This window comes from Urocitellus parryii, chromosome 1 (genome assembly GCF_045843805.1).
Source record: "Urocitellus parryii isolate mUroPar1 chromosome 1, mUroPar1.hap1, whole genome shotgun sequence".
NCBI lineage: Eukaryota > Metazoa > Chordata > Mammalia > Rodentia > Sciuridae > Urocitellus > Urocitellus parryii.
In genome coordinates this window covers 222593202-222611164 of record NC_135531.1, presented here as the reverse complement: position 1 = coordinate 222611164, position 17963 = coordinate 222593202, and the positions used below count along the sequence as shown (strand labels likewise).

At 38.2% G+C, this 17963-nt stretch overlaps 1 protein-coding gene across 1 annotated transcript in view; it reads left to right on the top strand.

Moving 5' to 3' along the window:
• The window catches only part of Lrp2 (LDL receptor related protein 2), a 190914-nt gene that overhangs the window by 80721 nt on the left and 92230 nt on the right, over positions 1-17963 (top strand). The window contains exons 24-33 of the mRNA XM_077794842.1: positions 1400-1642; positions 3048-3167; positions 3279-3395; positions 5600-5977; positions 7124-7372; positions 9006-9217; positions 10141-10325; positions 11316-11544; positions 12473-12650; positions 14140-14268. Coding sequence (XP_077650968.1) covers positions 1400-1642; positions 3048-3167; positions 3279-3395; positions 5600-5977; positions 7124-7372; positions 9006-9217; positions 10141-10325; positions 11316-11544; positions 12473-12650; positions 14140-14268 — 2040 coding nt within the window. The remainder of the gene's footprint in view (positions 1-1399; positions 1643-3047; positions 3168-3278; positions 3396-5599; positions 5978-7123; positions 7373-9005; positions 9218-10140; positions 10326-11315; positions 11545-12472; positions 12651-14139; positions 14269-17963) is intronic.

The following is a 17963-nucleotide window of genomic DNA, read 5'->3' as shown; positions in this document are numbered from 1 at the left end:
TAGGAAAAATATCTTTTAGAATTTCAGATTCTTAACATGTACTCCAAAGGCTTTTAGGAAGCTAAGCAATAAATGCCTTTCATATAATGTCACAAATAGTTTCCAGCATTGATTTAGATTATCTTCAATAAATTTGTTTGGACATTAGCTCTTTGGACCAATTCAGAGTCATTACATCTTGATAAGCACTCAAAAAGTTGAGTCAGGATTAGGGATCTGGCTTAGTGATGAAGCACTTGCTTAGTGTACATGAGGCCCTGATTCCATCCCCCGCCCCTGCCCCCCACACAGTTGAATCAAAATGGATATAGCCTTTAGTATCTGAGAAAATATTATCACAATGGGTACTTGCCATCATAGTCTTTGCAAATGTCATATGTTATATTTCTTTTCCCCACCTTTTGGAGTAACATGAATTAAGGGTGAAATGACGGTCTTAACCTTTACCTGTTATTTGCTGGTTTTCTAGTCTTTGAAGTTTGAGGTTTAATAAAATGCTATTACAGAAGGCATATGTATCCCATTGAAGTTTTAAACAATAAAGTTAGAGGACAGTTGAAATCTTAGAAATCTCTGTGAAGGTGAGACCAAAAGTAATAGTAACCTGTCTTTTTGGAGAAAAAGAAGAGTGCCAGAATTGAAAAATAGAAGTGTTCACTTGTGCGGTTTTTCTGGAATTTCTGAAAGTTTTATCTTTCTATGAATTATTTTCCTGCTTCTCAGATTGTCCATTTGTACTTGGATATTTTATCTATTTCAAGGTTTCTGTAGACTGAGTTTGAAGTTATGATTAGAGGAAGTGAAGCTTCCTTTAGAAGTTAAAGATGTACCTATTGACCACATCAACTACAGCTTGGATCTTAGGCAGATTTCTTTTCTTTTTTGGTACTGGGGATTGAACTTGGGCACTCAACCACTGAGCCACATCCCCAGTCCTATTTTGTATTGTATTTAGAGACGGGATCTCCCTGAGTTGCTTAGTGCCTCACTGTTGCTGAGGTTGGCTTTAAACTCATGATCCTCCTGCCTGAGCCTCCTGAGCCTCTGGAATTACAGGAGTGCGCCACTGCACCTGGTGATCTTAGGCAGATTTCTAAGTCTCTCAGAGTCTCAGTTTTCTATATTTGTAAAATGCAGATAATTATGCATACTTCATAGTATTGTTGTGAGAATTAAGAGAGGATATATATATCCTTACAGATATACAAACATAAACATATTAAGTGTACGTATAGTACTTAGAGGATTTTGATGATTAGAGGGTATCATTTGATGCACATCTCTCCGTATTTTATATAATGCTGTCACTGAAAAAGGAGAGCCTTTGGCCCACAAGGCAAGAACTCAAGTAAAATGCTGGAAAAGCAAATATCTTCATGACCAGTTCACTGCTTTGCAGATAACACCTGTTCGCCTACGGCATTCACCTGTGCTCATGGAGGAGAGTGCATCCCTGCACACTGGCGCTGTGACAAGCAAAATGACTGTGTGGATGGCAGTGATGAGCAAAACTGTCCCACCCGCGCACCTGCTTCCTGCTCAGGGTCCTACTTCACCTGTGATAATAATCTTTGTATCCCAAGGAACTGGGTCTGCGACACAGACAATGACTGTGGGGATGGATCTGACGAGAAGCACTGCCGTAAGTTTTGCACGAGTGTCTCTTGGTTGGTCAGCTAGTCAGTAGGCCAAACTATTTTCATTGTTCTTTGGGCACTCTTATTCTGTCTGTCCATCTGTGTATCAATGGGCTGAAAAATCAAGGCATGTACCAGAGTCCTACAGATCTTAAATTCTGTGGAAGAAAATGGGCTGTTCTCTCATGCCAAACATTCAGATAGGACCTGAAAAAAAGTGGCACATACCTATACTCCCAGTTACTCAGGAGGCTGAGGCTGGAGGATCTCTTGATCCCTGTAGTTGATAACAGCCTGGACCATATAGTGAAACCCTGCTGAAAAAAGAGTCCCTCAACTAACTATTCAGATATTTAAAGCAAATTTAAGAAATCATATAAACATATCCAGACATTTGGCAATGGATTTCTTAGATATTTTTGTTCTCGGTTTTTTGTTTTTCCTTGGACATCTCAGTCAGGAGGTCAAATGGTAAAGAGCTGTATGTGGTATTGACTTGTACAAATTCACCCTTTCAGCTATCATTTGTAGAATAGCTGTTAATGTTATATATAGTGTTTGTCCATAGACTGTGGTAAGGAGAATCATAGAAGGCAAAGACACTTAAAGCAAGGTAGACAGTTAGGAGGGCCTTTGAAGTGGTAGATACAATTCTTTTCACTTGATGCAAGGCAAAAAGACAACAGAATAATAAAGGTGTACAGAAAATTTAAATTTCTGGTACTCTTACCTACCTGGTTTTCCTCTTTCCAGTTCTTACCCTTTTAAGTTATTGTTCATTTGCATGTCTGCAATGATAATTTAAGGTGAAGCAAAGCTCTCCAGAGTAAATTCTAATCCTGGTTGTGTGATTAGGCAAGTCAGTTTCCTCTTGGAGTAGATGAACTTTAAAGTCCCTTCTAGTTTTTGCATTCTATTCTAGTTTCTGCATTTAGCAAAACTTGAAGGTGTTTTAACAAGGTAGGACCCTGGTTTTTGTAATTGTTTAGACTTTATATTAATCCCAGTCATTGTGATCTGTCTATACACTGAAGCTATTGGCATGTGGGTTGCAGATCCCATGTTGCCTCCTTGGGCTCCTTTGCTTAGCTTTAGTCGAGTCACGGACTTAACAGTGTTTGTGAGATGTGGTGGCTGTCCAAGCCCTTCATGTTTACTTGCTAAATGTAGTCCAGTTTTCAAGATGCAATCACACTTTCTGACTCTGCTCTGTATTCTTTTAATTTTTGATTCCAAAAATTGCCTAGTTTTAAAAGTTCTCATGTTGCTGACTCTGACAATGGGGCTCATTTGACAGAATCTTGAACCCACGTATAACCGAGAAAACTTGTGTAGCTTCTTAGTATTTTTCGATTTGGCTCTGGTACATGTTGAATAGTAAATAAACTTACTTGGCTTTGTTTACATTAGAAACTTCCGGAACATGCCAACCTAGTCAGTTTCGTTGCCCCAACCATCGGTGTATTGACCCGTCTTTTGTCTGTGATGGGGACAAGGACTGTATTGATGGGTCTGATGAGGTCGACTGTGGTAAGTGGATTGCTTTGCTTTTTTTTTTCCCCCTCAGCGTTTACAGAAATCTCAGTGTTTGGTCATTTTCTCTCTGAACTAATTTCTAATGTTTTTCTCTTCCATTGTTAGTATTAAACTGTACTGCTTCTCAATTCAAGTGTGCTGATGGGAGTAAATGTATTAGCAACAGTTACCGTTGCGATGGTGTTTTTGACTGCAGCGATAACTCTGATGAGGCAGGCTGTCGTAAGTACCACCCACCCAGTGTGTTTCAGACAGGGGTCATGTCATTGTTACTTGTTGATGCCGCTGCACATATTCTCTATTCTGACAAACGGGAGGGCAGAAATCCTGAACTGAAAAATATTCTTAAAACAATCAGTATTGAACTACAATGAAATTGCCTAGGCCTTACCATATAATGATTTATCATTAGCCATTCAAGTGGGCACTTCAGATAGTTTTCCAGGTGGGTTAAGCATTTCTTAGATATTTTTGTTCTCGGTTTTAATTTTTCCTTGGACACCTCAGTCAGGAGGTCAAATGGCACAGAGCTGTTTGACTTGTGCAAATTCACCCTTTCAGCTATCATTTGTTGAATAGCTGCTAATGTTATATGTAGTGTGGTAAGGAGAATTATAGAATTATAGAAGGAAAAGACACTTCAAGCAAGGTAGACAGTTAGGAGAGCCTTTGAAGTGGTAGATAAAATTCTTTATTATTATTATTATTATTATTGATTTTTAAATTCTAATTTGTTATATATGACAGCAGAATGCACTACAATTCATGTTACACAATTTTTCATATCTCTGGTTGTATACAAAGTATATTCACACCATTTGTGTCTTCATACATGTACTTTGGATAACGATGTCCATCTCATTCCACCCTCATTTCTATGCCCGTGCCCCCTCCCTCCCATTTTCACCCCTCTGCCCTATCTAGAGTTCATCTATTCTTCCCATGAACCCTTTCCCTGCCCCACTATGAATCAGCCTCCTTATATCAGAAAACATCAGCATTTGATTTTTTTGGGATTGGCTAACTTCACTTAACATTATCTTCTCTAACTCCATCCATTTGCCTGCAAATGCCATGATTCTATTCTCTTTTATTGCTGAGTAATAATCCATTGTGTGTATATACCACATTTTTAAAAATCCATTCATCTACTGAAGGACACCTAGGTTGATTCTACAATTTAGCTATTGTGAATTGTGCTGCTGTAAAAAATTATGTGTCTGTATCCCTGTAATATGCTGTTTTATTTCCTTTGGGTATAAACCAAGGAGAGAGATAGCTGGGTCAAATGATGGTTCCATTCCTAGTTTTCCAAGGAAGAAGTGGTAGAAGTGGTAAATACAATTCTATGGAGGTTTAGGGAAAAGAATTCCTTCTAGTCAGGGGATTCAGTGAGAATGTTATATAATATAAAATCTATAGTATTCATAGGCTGGAAACCTAAAATAACATGATTTAAAAAATTGCCTACTGATCATGTTTAATGGATTTTAGGCTTGTAAAAAAATCATCAACGAGTTGGTCATTTGCATGAACAGTGGTGTTTTGGACAATAGATTTTCATTAATTTTCCTGAATTAGGAAGGAAGTGTATAAATCTATGGGTAAAAAGGAAAGTTAACTAAAATGCTTAAATCCTTTTTTATTTGTTTGGCAATCAAATATTCCTTAATCTCTAATTTTCCTATTGCACATAGAAAACATGGAACTCTTTGATCTGTGGGGAACTGCTAATTCCTCTGACTTGCTGTTGCCTCATGAAGTTCCTGGGAGGAAGCTTGGGTGTAGCTTTAACAAATAGGGAAGCCATTCTTACCTATCCCTCAAAGATTGCTTGATAAATAGTGTAAAGTTTGCAAAGAATCAAGCATTTACTTAATGCTTTTAAGTTTACTTAATGTGTGCTGGTTTCATTGGATATAGAGTTCATTTGAAGGAAAATTAGAACATTTAAACATATGATATTAAGCATATAAAGTTCAATGCAACCATAGCTATTTAAGTTCTATTGAAATGCTATGGTGATTTAAAAAAATTTTAAAAATTTTTTCCCTTTAGATATACATGACAGTAGATATGGTGATTTTTTTGATAGAGAGATGGAAAAATTATATTATTGAATCTGCAACTGAATGAATATTATAAATGCAGGAAACAGAATGTTCTTTTGATTCAGGTACTCATCTTCTATTCAAAAATTGTGCATCCTGTACTTTGTTGTCATATCCACTAATCTGACACGTAGAAATATTTTATGTACCACAGTGTGGGAGAAGATCCTCTAGCATTTCAGCTTTTAGTACTAATTGTGTCATAGTTATTATTCTACCCGCTATTGATCCAAAACAGCATCCTGTGAATCTTGGCTATTGAAAGGGTGATAAATTGCATTCACAAGCTCGTTTTCTCCCGTGTGTTTCTCCTAGCAACCAGGCCTCCTGGTATGTGCCACTCAGATGAATTTCAGTGCCAAGGAGATGGTACCTGCATTCCAGACACCTGGGAGTGTGATGGGCATCCAGACTGCACCCAAGGGTCTGATGAGCACCGAGGCTGTGTCACCAAAACCTGCTCTCCGTCTCATTTCCTCTGTAACAACGGAAACTGCATTTACAAAGAGTGGGTCTGCGACGGGGACAATGACTGCAGGGATATGAGTGATGAGAAGGACTGCCCTGCTGAGGCCTTTCACTGTCCTAGCTGGCAGTGGGAGTGTCCTGGCTATAGCATCTGTGTGAATCTGAGTGCACTGTGTGATGACATCTTTGACTGCCCCAATGGGACAGATGAGTCCCCACTTTGCAGTAAGTTTCCCAACCACAGTTTACTGGACGTGAATTCCTTCTGAGCAGTAGCCTGGTGTGCCTTGCCATTGTCATAGTCCCTGTGTAGCTTTCAGGAAGGGATTTTTAGTTTCTCTATGACTTCAACTCTGTGTAGGGATAAGCATAATTGAATTCAAATAAATCATCACTGGATAATATTTCTCATTAAAACCTTTGCACTTGGCTATGTGTTTTTCCTTATTTTCATTTCACCATTTAGAAAAATGAGGCTTAGTGAGGCCATTAGACTGTCAAATTAAATTTGATTCTGTTGGTAATGTGCTCATGAAATTTTCTAACTTCAGTATTTTCTAATTTCAATCAGAACTTGCCACAAAACAAATGAAGTCCAGCGATTTGTGTTTGCTGTGATTGGCATGTGATCCTAATTTCTGTCCTTTCTTTCTTTCCTATTTAATCAATGCTCACTCTCAGATGAACCGCAGCCAGGTATGATTGTGAAGTATCTTAGATTTTTATGATTTCATATGTGTTGTGTTTGTGCTGAAAATGTTCTAATTTTTGTGACTTAACCCTGCTAGTGCATGTTCTATGTCATGACTCTTATAAATAAGTTAGAGTTTTTATGGAAATAGAGGGGGTTTGTATCCCTAGGCATGTGACTTGTCTTTAGGTGGCTTCCAATGTTGCTGTTTTGGCCCTGAGAGTAAGGAATGACAGTGTATTAGTGGATCTGTGCTGTCTAATATTCTGTTACCTTTACCCTTCCATTTGTTTGTAGATTTTCTAGCCTTTTCTTTTAAAATATTAAGTCCTGTGTTGCATTTCTATATAGATAGAAGAATTTCAGAGGCAGCAAGTGTGAAGTGTCTTTGCATGCATTATCAATGACAACCATATGTCCTCAAGATTCTCTGATTGCACTAAATGGAGTTATGCTGGTGGTGGAGAAAGTGGTCCTAGTCCAATGGATAGTAAATCCTCAGGCAAATCAGAGCAGACACTGAATAGCCTGTGGAGTTCATCCAAGTCAATGTTGTTATTAGCTCTGATCTGGGCATCACATTGAAGGTGGAATGGGTCTAGATGGCAAATATTACATCAGAGAGCATCAAGGAAAGATGTCTGACTTTTTCCCTTTGTGATTCTCTTTCTTTATTCCAGACGAGGACACCTGCTCGCATTTCAATGGTGGTTGTACTCATGAGTGTATTCAAGGGCCTTTTGGGGCTAAATGCATCTGCCCATTGGGGTACCAACTTGCCAATGATAGTAAAACCTGTGAGGACATAGATGAATGTGACATTCCAGGCTTTTGTAGCCAACACTGTTACAATACGAGAGGTTCTTTCCGGTGCTCTTGTGATAAAGAATACATGTTAGAAGAGGACGGGAGGACTTGCAAAGTTACAGGTAATCATTGAACTTATATATGAGCTAACTCCATTCTGTTTAACTGTACGTGCCAGAGCTTATGATCTAGTGTTGTGCAGAATCATTGGATAATGTTAATTAGGAGTCAGACCAACTTGAATCCTGGAAAGATTTGCATAATGTCTTTCAACCTCAAAGTCTTAATGTATTTTGGAAAATAGAGGTTAAAACATTTGTAGGTAGAAAATCATCTTTTTTATTATTTAAATATTTGTAGAACATTTTATTTATAAAATATAAATTTTTAAAACATATTTTAAAACAAATTATACTTAAACATCTTTTAAAAATTTGTTCTTTTTAGATATACATGATAGTAGACTGCATTTTGACATATTATACATACAGAGAGTGTAACTTATTTTAATTAAGATACCATTCTTGTGGTTGTACGTGATGTGGGGTTTTACTGGTTGTGTATTCACATCGGAACATAGGAAAGTTATATCCTGTTCATTCTACTCTTTCCTCCTATTGCCTCTCTCTTCCCTTCCCTTTCCTTTGTCTAGTCCAATGATATGCATATATCTTTACATAAGACTTAATAGATTCAGCAGTACTCATTAAGTTTCTATTTGATTAAAGTAGCTATACTGTATATTAGAATATTGATTTAGCTGCTTCCAAAGTCACCAAATGAAGAACTATAAAACAAAATGAAAGTTTTTTTTTTTTAAACAAATAAATAGGAGTCTGTAGGCAGTCTAGGGAATAGAGCTGGCCTGTTATCTTCATTCTGTGACTTTCATCCAGGATTTATTTTTAATTTTTGGCACTGGGGATTTAACCCAGAGGTTACTTTACCATGGTCTACATCCTCAACCCCTTTTAATTTTTATTCTAACTTGCTGAGGCTGCTTTGAACTGTGATCTTCCTGCCTCAGCCTCCTGAGTCGCTGGGATCCTAGGTGTGCGCCACCACACCTGGCATGGATTCTGTCTAGGATCCAATGCTTTTGCCTTCTCTCAGAAAGTAGGAAAGGGGAAAACAAAGTGGAGGGCAAGTAGCTTCCTTTTAAGGCTGTGGCCTGTGTCATTCTACTCACATCCTGTTGGCCAGAAGTTAGTCATGTGGTCACTTCAAATTTCAGTGGAGGCAGAGACTCTGTCTAGCTGGGTGGCTACGTGCCAAGCTAAAACTTGGCATGTCTTGTTACTAAAGAGGTGAAATTGGGGAGGGGATAATGGGAGACAATTAGAACCTTCTGCTGCAGCAAAATGCCTCAGGGAAAACACAAATGTTTAAGAGATGATACCTGCTGTGAAAAAGCTGACAGCCTAGTAAAGCAGAGAAGAAAGTACAAAAATAAACACAATGCAAAGAGGACCGTAAGTGTAGTTCACTCCAGATGGGTATTTAGATACTTGTTGAAATAGTATTGAAGGAAGAAAGATATTTTAGAGCCTAAAATATTCATGAAAATCAGTTAACTCTTAAGGTTAAAAATATTAAAATAATTCTTACAGGGCTTTTCTCTCCTGATCACTGTAGTTCAAAATCACATCTTCCTTCTGTTATCAAAAGTATTATATGAAATGTTTTGAGACCCTTTAATTGTGTTTTCTCCCAGAATCATTGACATTTTTGCCTTTCCCCTTCTCTATTGGATAGCATCCGAAAGTCTGCTGTTGCTGGTGGCAAGTCAGAACAAAATTATTGCTGACAATATCACCTCCCAGTTCCACAATATCTATGCATTGATCCAGGATGGTTCTCATATTGTAGCTCTTGATTTTGATTCAGTCAGTGGTCGTATCTTTTGGTCTGACTCAAGTCAGGGCAAAACCTGGAGTGCATTTCAAAATGGAACAGACAAGAGAGTAGTAAGTACATTTGTGGGGACCTTCTGCCTGCCTAGTCCTCCCGTCTTAAATCTCCTTCTTGTTGTTCACTAGTGAGAGGAGGCCCTGCCTCTCCAATCCTGGAGTATTCTCATAGTTCCTCTGAAGCACATCACACTCAGAAGCCTAAAGGTTCCTAGCTCCTAATCTGTGGGTATTTTAGTAAGAGTGTGGTGTCTGAGGGTCCCACCATGATTCTGAATTCCAGGTCCAGTGATTCAAAGACTTTACCTGGAGACTCTGGAGTCCCTTTTGCAGTCTTTTGTGGATGAGAGTAGAGGAGAGGACAGGAGAGTCAAAGGGTTGCTTTTCCTGGCTTTCTTTTAGTTCCATTTTATTAATCCATCTCCTACAGTTTCAGTTTTCCACCTTTGATTGTTGTTTCCTCTGGCCCTCAGAATTTTATTTTGTAAATGTTGGCACTTAATGCAGATATTCCTCTTGGCATATGAATATATGTTTAAAAAATTTTAGATGGACACATGCTTTTATTTTATTTTATTTTATTTTTATGTGGTACTGAGGGTCGAACCCAGTGCCTCACATGTGTGAGGTAAGCGCTCCACCACTGAGCTACAACCCCAGCTCCAAACATTATAAAGTTTAATAAAGTTGCCAAGTTAGCAAATAGGTAGAGCTTTTGTGTAAATGCAAAACCATTTTGAAGTCAGAATGAAACTACCCACTAATTCCATAATAGGATTATCTTAGAATATTCAGAATTATGAAATCTTGTATATTTTTGCAATATTGATTTCCTGCTTAGTTAATGGGAAGACCAAACTTTTCTAAGCCCATCAAGCCACTGTAGCAGAAATTAGATACTTTATTCTAGATTTTCATGTATAGCATCCGTGTTTGCGTTCATTTTCTTTAACACATTTCCTTTACTCACTTGTCTTTAGGTGCACAACAGCGGCGTCAGCATGACTGAGTCTATTGCGGTAGATTGGATAGGTCGGAATCTTTACTGGACAGACTATGCTCTAGAAACCATTGAAGTCTCTAAAATTGATGGGAGCCACAGGATGGTACTGATCAGCAAAAATGTAACAAATCCAAGGGGACTTGCATTAGACCCCAGAATGAAGTAAGACTTAAAATATATATATATATTTTTTCTTTACATGAATATAATGACAGAAATGATAACATGATGTAGCTGATATGCATAACACAGAATTAAATTCTCCCTTGTTTTAGCATGGTAGGCATCAACTGGTTATTACCAACTCTTTCATCTGAGTAGTCTTCCTCATAAAGTACATATGAGCAATTGGTTGTTCACTTTAAGATGGCACTGACTTATGAGCTTGACAGTGCAATGGTTGAAATGATTGTTGTATAAATATATAATTAAGTTTCTAACAAACACATGCTATAATATTCCATAGATGGGTCACTTAGCTGTGACTTTGATACCTTATGGTCACAAAAGAAGAAAGCCAAATTTTCCTGCTTGAGTCTCATGTTATTTACTAGAACAACATTTTAAATTGTATAAAAAAGAAAAATTTTGCCTGCTGGTTATAAAAGGAAGAAAGAAATTTGCCCATGTGTTTAGAAATCTTTGAAGCTTCTTTCCTTGAATTTACTTAGATTCTATAGATCCTATCTGCAGGATGGTGAATTAGGCAATTCGTGTTCAATGTGATGCTGGCTTCCTATATATTACAAAGTATTACACACCAGTAAAATTTGTGACACATCTCTGAAGAGGAATAAATTGATTCTCTTATCTAAAACACGACAGGGTAGACAAACAAGGACAGATGGATTTTTCTAGACCAACTATTTATGGATTGTACACAAACATGATTTGGCATTGAGACATTTCCGTGTCATGATGTACGGCATGGTTTATGAACATTATAAAAACACCCAGATGGCTTGTGATTACATTATGATTACAGTTTTACTTTGTGACACTCAGAGGAAATAATAAACTCTGCGCATGCATTCTGAACTAGAGATGATTTATTTTAAGCAGGGCGTGAGCAGGATGCTGTGTAATTTTAAATGAGTTATTTTTCATGTTGAAATATGTGCCTTCTAATAGGTAACTAGTTTCTTTTCACAGTGACCATCTAATGTTCTGGTCCGACTGGGGCCATCACCCTCGCATCGAGCGTGCTAGCATGGACGGCAGCTTGCGCACGGTCATTGTCCAGGACAAGATTTACTGGCCCTGTGGCTTAACTATTGACTACCCCAACAGACTGCTCTACTTCATGGATGCCTATCTTGATTACATAGACTTTTGTGATTATAATGGGCAAAATCGGAGGCAGGTGGTAGCCAGTGATTTGGTAAGTTGATAGTGAGGAAAACCAAATTAAAACTATGATAGCAGCTAGGTAGAAAACAGACTCCAGAAAACTAAAATTAATTTTTGAGTTATAGGCATTACCACAGCAATGCAGGGAATATCAACAGTAAGGGGTAATCCGTCCTTATTACTAACAGAAAAGTAAACAGTTCATTGTCAGATTGTGACACTCCAGGGAGAATTAATAATAGCTCATATGATTTAGTTGACCTATAGATGCTGATCTGTTGCTTTTAAAAATTAAGTTTAACAGCAGTCAATACCTTAACTATATTTATATATAAATTTATTTATTTATATATATATTTATATATAAATTTATTTATATTTTATATTTATATTTCTCAATTAAAATATGAATCTATTATTTACTTATTTACACAATTTAAATGGGGAAATTCAGAAAGGGAGTATTTTTCCAAAGAGCTGAGATTATGTTTCATTTAAGATTCCCATTGTTTCTAGTTCCTGGGACTTGAAGAGGCTCTGGGAAAGCCTCCCTACTGTGACAGGTTGATGTGATTCAGTGAGTGGCAGTAGCACTGAGAGTCGGGTAGGGGACGAGAACCCCTGGCTGGTCACATCTAACCTGTAACTAGTTGGTGATCCAGACAGAGCCCCTTACTTTCTGTGTTTCAGTTTTGTTTTCATTTTTAAAATGGATGCCCAGTGTCATTATCAGAGTAGACGCATGTATCTGGAAATAGTTCCAGTGGTACAGTAGGATTTGGGACAAGTGATGTATTTGTTTGCTTGTCTCTTGTGCCATTACTTTCCTGTGTCTTTATTGAACACTCCAATGCTAAGGGAAAGCGGCTTCCTGAGCAGACATCCTTTGCTACATAGTTCAGTTGGCCTTTGTTGCTGGGTGAGTGAGGTCTTATGGTCGGTCCGGTTCTGCTTCTCAGGTGCTGCGGCATCCCTACACCCTGACCCTCTTTGAAGAATCCGTGTACTGGACGGACCGTGCTACTCGCAATGTCGTTCAGGCCAACAAATGGCATGGGGGAAACCAGTCAATTATAATGTATAATATCTTCCGGCCCCTGGGGATCGTCGCGGTTCATCCTGCAAAACAACCAGATTGTAAGTGGGAGTAGTGTGTGGAAACCGCTTCTTCTGGGAATGCTGACTGTGGCCGACTCACGTGTTTAGGTGACACATTTTCCTTTTCTTTTCATGCTTTCCCCAGTCCTTTTATTGCTCTTACTTTTATTGACCCTGGGAAAGTCAAACCTTGACAGGAAAAAGGGCACATCTGGATTGTGTCATTTTCTTCTGCAAGCGGCTACTGCCTCTGTTGGCTTTTCTCTGAGACTCAGTGTCCTCATTGGACAATTGCAAACAGAGACCAGACAGCACCTCAAGCCTCTTATCCGAAACTCTCAGTGTTTTAAAGCAGCTTGTTGGGAAGACTTGCTTATTCCGGCCCCATGTGTCCCTGATGCTCTGTTGTGGCTACCCCAAGCCACTCTCAAGCAAGTGGTGATGGTGGCTGGGTGATTTCAACATTTGGCCTTGGCAGGGTTCTTTCTGGAGGGAAGGGGAAATAAGTCAATCAAACATACTGTATCCTTGAAGCCTTCTTGTGGCTTCTCATCTCACTTCAGAATCCAGCCCCTCCTCTTGCCTGCCCCCTTAGCCCACTTCCTCTCTCCACTCTGGACTACAGTGTGTTCAGAAGCACCCCAGGCCAGTTCCCGCCTCTGAATTTCTGCACCTGCTCTTTATTCTGCCTGGAACTGCTGTCTTCCAGGTCTCTGCAGGAGTTGCTTCTTCATGTCATTTAGGAGTCTGCTTAAATATAACTTTCTCAGAGCAGCCATCCTCGATCACCTTATGTAAAATAGCCACTCATAATTCTTTTGCTCATTACCTTCACATTCTAGCCCCTAGCCCCAAGCAATTTATGAGTTTAGTTCTGTCTCTTTTGGGTAGAATATATACTCCATGTTTACAATAGTCCCAGTGCTGAGAATAGTGTTTGGTATATAGTGAATGCTTAGCATTCTTTGGGGGAATGAATGAATTAGATTAATAATCTAATTCTAACATGAACAGATAGCATCTAGGAAACAGCTTTTCAGCTTGGGATACACACAGGGTTCCTCTTTTCAGACAAAACATGTCATCATTAGAAACCCAAGAGATTATTATCTAACCCAATCTTGGAAAATCCCAAGTAAATGTCAAGGTCACATAGCAAACACACAGTCTGGTTTCATTTGCTGCAGAAGGTTCTCTTGTAGGTCCTGCAAGGACACATATTATTTAGCATCATATTTCTATTACAAGTTCAGGCGACTTAGTGGCTGTTGGTTCATATTCTGGGTATCCATCTGTGACCTTGGATAAGTCCCTCCTCCCTCTTTTCCCTCTTCTGAATTTTATGTTGAAAGCAAGTTGTTAAGGAAGGGTAAAGTCATTTAGAGAAAATCAAACAAGATAAGACAGCAGAGGTACTCATGTCTCCACAAACAGGGAGCCTCTGGGGGAAAAATGAGAGCAGGACCCTGTGCACTGTGATGTGGGAGCCACTCCATTCTCTGATGCCTACTTCTCTTTTCTCCTACAGCTGTGAATCCGTGTGCCTCTGCCCCCTGCAGCCACCTGTGCCTGCTTTCCTCACAGGGGCCTAAGTTTTACTCCTGTGCTTGTCCTTCGGGGTGGAATCTCTCCCGGGATTCTGTGAATTGTGTGAAAGGTACAGTATGCCCTTCATTATGCTGTGAAGATGGAGCTGGTCACAGTTTGTGCCAGACCTTGGAAGCTCCAAGCCCACTTGGGATTGAGCATGTGCCGTGTTCCCTTTGATAGTGCAGGGGTCCGCGGAGTGTGTGCTGTGTGGGGGGATTTCATTGAACACCTCCGCTGTAATACAGTTTCTGTATATGAAACTAATGTTATGTATGCATATGATTAAACAGTTTTTAACCTCCTATTTTCTCACACTTGACTATAGTTAGACTTTCTGATGAAGTATGATAACTGGAAGTTCTTGACATTTGTATCTGGTTTCATTTTCAGGTCCATTGTCTCAATTTTATTTTATAACCAATAGTCCATGTTGTGGTCTGGGTCTTCTGACCCCAATTTCAGTACCTTTAGTACTATCTGATTCTTCAAAAATGGCAGCTGTCTCTTGGTGAAATATTATAAGTGATTGTTGGAGCAATTTAATCTTCATTTCATCGTAGTGTTATTTTACTGGGTTGATTGAAGAGTATGTGGAGGGTTATTTAAGTACTTTAGGGAATACAAAAGAAAGAAAAGAGATTTCTTCAGGATAATATACTTGTGTATTATAAACTCTTTAAAAGATTATTCTCCATTGCTTAAAAATATGAAAAGTTATTTTAAACTTGTTCCTTTTCATTTCTGAGTAAAGAGGAGTAAATGTGTTTTGATACTGATAAAAATAGCTAGAGACAAATACAAATAAAATGTTAATGATAACCTACTCCTAAATGAAGAGATAACAGAATCAGAATCTAGAGTAAAATTCAGATTTCAAATGGAAAATTTATATTGTGTCCAGGAAATTTATAGTGTTTATAGACTGTGCAGGTAGGTCCATGGGCTTACTGAAAATCAAATTCCATCAGTATGTGATATTGTACAATGATACCTTCATGATGAAAGATTTTTAATTATTGGTAATGCTTACAAAAGGGACTGGCATTTACCATTTTTCTACAGAGACTTATTATGCTCCTAATCCTTGTTGACATTGTTTAATTTAGTGTGTCCTCAGAGTCTTTCAGGAGAAGATTAATCTGGGCTATAGACATTTTGGATACAAAGCATTCTTTCACTACATAAAGGTTTTTAACTGTGCATTGGGGATTGGTGTAATCAATATTACGACCTCATGGTGATTGATAAATGTTAATTCTAAATAGTGCCTCTTGTTGTTTCACAAATGGCTCCACTCGTGTTGTTCCCGTGGGTGGACTTTGCTGATGTGGAACTTTCTCATACTTCACACTTGGTTTCTGAGCTGGAGTTGGGGAACTTGACTGTCAACATATGCTAAGTAAGATGTTTAGAAGATTTAACATATGTAGATGAAAACATTTTACTTGATTTAATTATTCTATAGTCTTAAGTAGTGTTGATTGTCTGGAATATCTTTGGAAGTGCTTGAGTGGTACTCTTACAAGAAAACACTGATATTGTCTAAGATCACCTTTTAAAAACATGCATTAAAATATCTGGAAGAAAACATATATAAACACCAATAGTGGTTACAGTTAGATGGGGAATTCTGAGAGATTTCTTTTTTTTTCCCCCAAATTTTGTATTATTTAATTTTAAAATGAGAAGTGTCATAAATTTTAAATTTTTATTCTTTTTATTTAGAAAATATGTTCTCCACAATGCCCAAACTAAATAAAATAAAACTCAGTCCAGAAACCCTTAATATCCTCATCTCCATTCAGTCTGAGAGGCCCAGGGCACTTGCTTTAGTATTCTGTGCAAAATGAGAAGAATACACTCCTTCTACTCCAGGAGAGGCTGCAGGGCCCATCAGTTTGTGACTAAAGGAGGACGTTTATTTGAGGATCACAAACGTCACCATTTAATGTCACCATTAACTTCCATTCTGACTATGGTCCCTTCACTCCTCTGCCGTCACTAACCATAAAGGGATCATGATATGAAAAATAGACAGGAGCAGATGATCTTCAATTTCAGAAGACTTGAGACCTGTGACTGAGGACAGCTTAGCTCTCACCTTTCCTGAGCCCTCTACTGTCTATCCTCTGTGCCTGCTCCTTCCATATCATAGGAAGCTATCAGGACCCACGGGCCTAGTCTTGAACGCTAGGTGCTAAATTCTTGAGGGTCAAGCCTTTGGCTGATTTGTGCATGTCTGCCCATTGCTGATGGTACTTTGTGGCATATGTTGAATATTCTGTTTTTCACCCATTTGCCCCTTAGGTAGCTGTATAGTGTCACTTCTTTTTTCTTTTCCACTGAACACTTTTCATGTGCCCCCTCCTGTCCATGCCATCTGTGCCTCACTGGTGGCTTCTTCTCAGGTGCTGCTCTGGCACCTTTCCTCACCCTGGCTTTTGAACACTGTGGTTTTTCTGCTCACAGTGTTCATTGGTGGTAAATCTCAGATACACCAGCAGCAATCACATAAAGAACCTGGCAAGATCCCCAGGAAGAAGTAATGGGTGAGGAAGGACTAGAACTGGGTGAAGCTCAAGGGAAGAGTCAGGAAGGAATACATTTGATGAATGAGAACCCCAGTCTTCCAGGCTTTGAATCAGGCTTTGGTTGAGGATTACTCTAGTTAAGTAAGAGGAAGATTACCCATCAAAAAAACCAAAAAAAACAACAAAAAAACAAATAAACAAAAAACAGGATCAGGTTTTGAATGGGTGAAGTTTAAAATTTTACTATTTCTTAATTTTACAAATTAAGAAATGTTTTTTTCTTACTGAACAAATGAGCATTTATAATATGTAATCAATAAATCATTGAATAGTATCTCATAATTTCAAGGTATGTCTGAAACTTTTATAACCCTCATTTTTCATTATTACAGTTAAACTAAATGAGTGGTCATTTGATAGTCAATATTTAGTACCTGGCCTTTTTGCAGTATAGTGATCTAGTGATGGAGAAGATATATTTTTGGTCTGTGACCTTGGCTAAATAGCTTAATTTTTTTGATCTTCATTTGCAAGCTGGGGGAGATAACTGTAACACAGAATTATGAGGCTTCAGGGAGATAAATTAAGTGAAATTATATTTACCTGATGCATGCTGTGTGACACATATAATGTGCCCCATCTCAACATATTGGGGGGTGTATTTTGGCAATTGCAGTTGTTCAGAAGCAATGACTGATGTGGAATGTGGAGCAGTGGAGACAAGGGTTTGGGTGTTAATGGCCCATCTTTTATTACATTGTTCCCTGCAGCAGTGACATAGTTCCTGCAAGTTTCATTTGCCTCAGCTGAACACAACTTTGCAAGCTAGATGTTGTTGTACTAAACACTAGATGTTTATAAAAGTGAAGCATTAACAGTTGCATGATTTACATTAAATCAAATTTAAATTTGTACTAGGTTAGTAAATGAAGAGTTATTTCCCAGTAATAAAAATGGTAAGAACAAGGAAAAGTTAATGAACTGTCAAAAATAAATTAAGAAAAAGTGTCAAGAAAATCCTGCTGATCATGAAAAGCTTCCTGGATGATCAAAATAATGAAAATATCATTTTTAGCTCTTGAGAGTTATGCAATGATTAATCATTTTATACTTTCTCTTAATATGTGAAACATCTTATGCTTTTAGAAACTTATGTTCTAAAAGTTTCTCCTTTTCTGAGAGAGGAATTCTTGAATTTTATTAATATTGATTATTTGATGATGGAGCAATA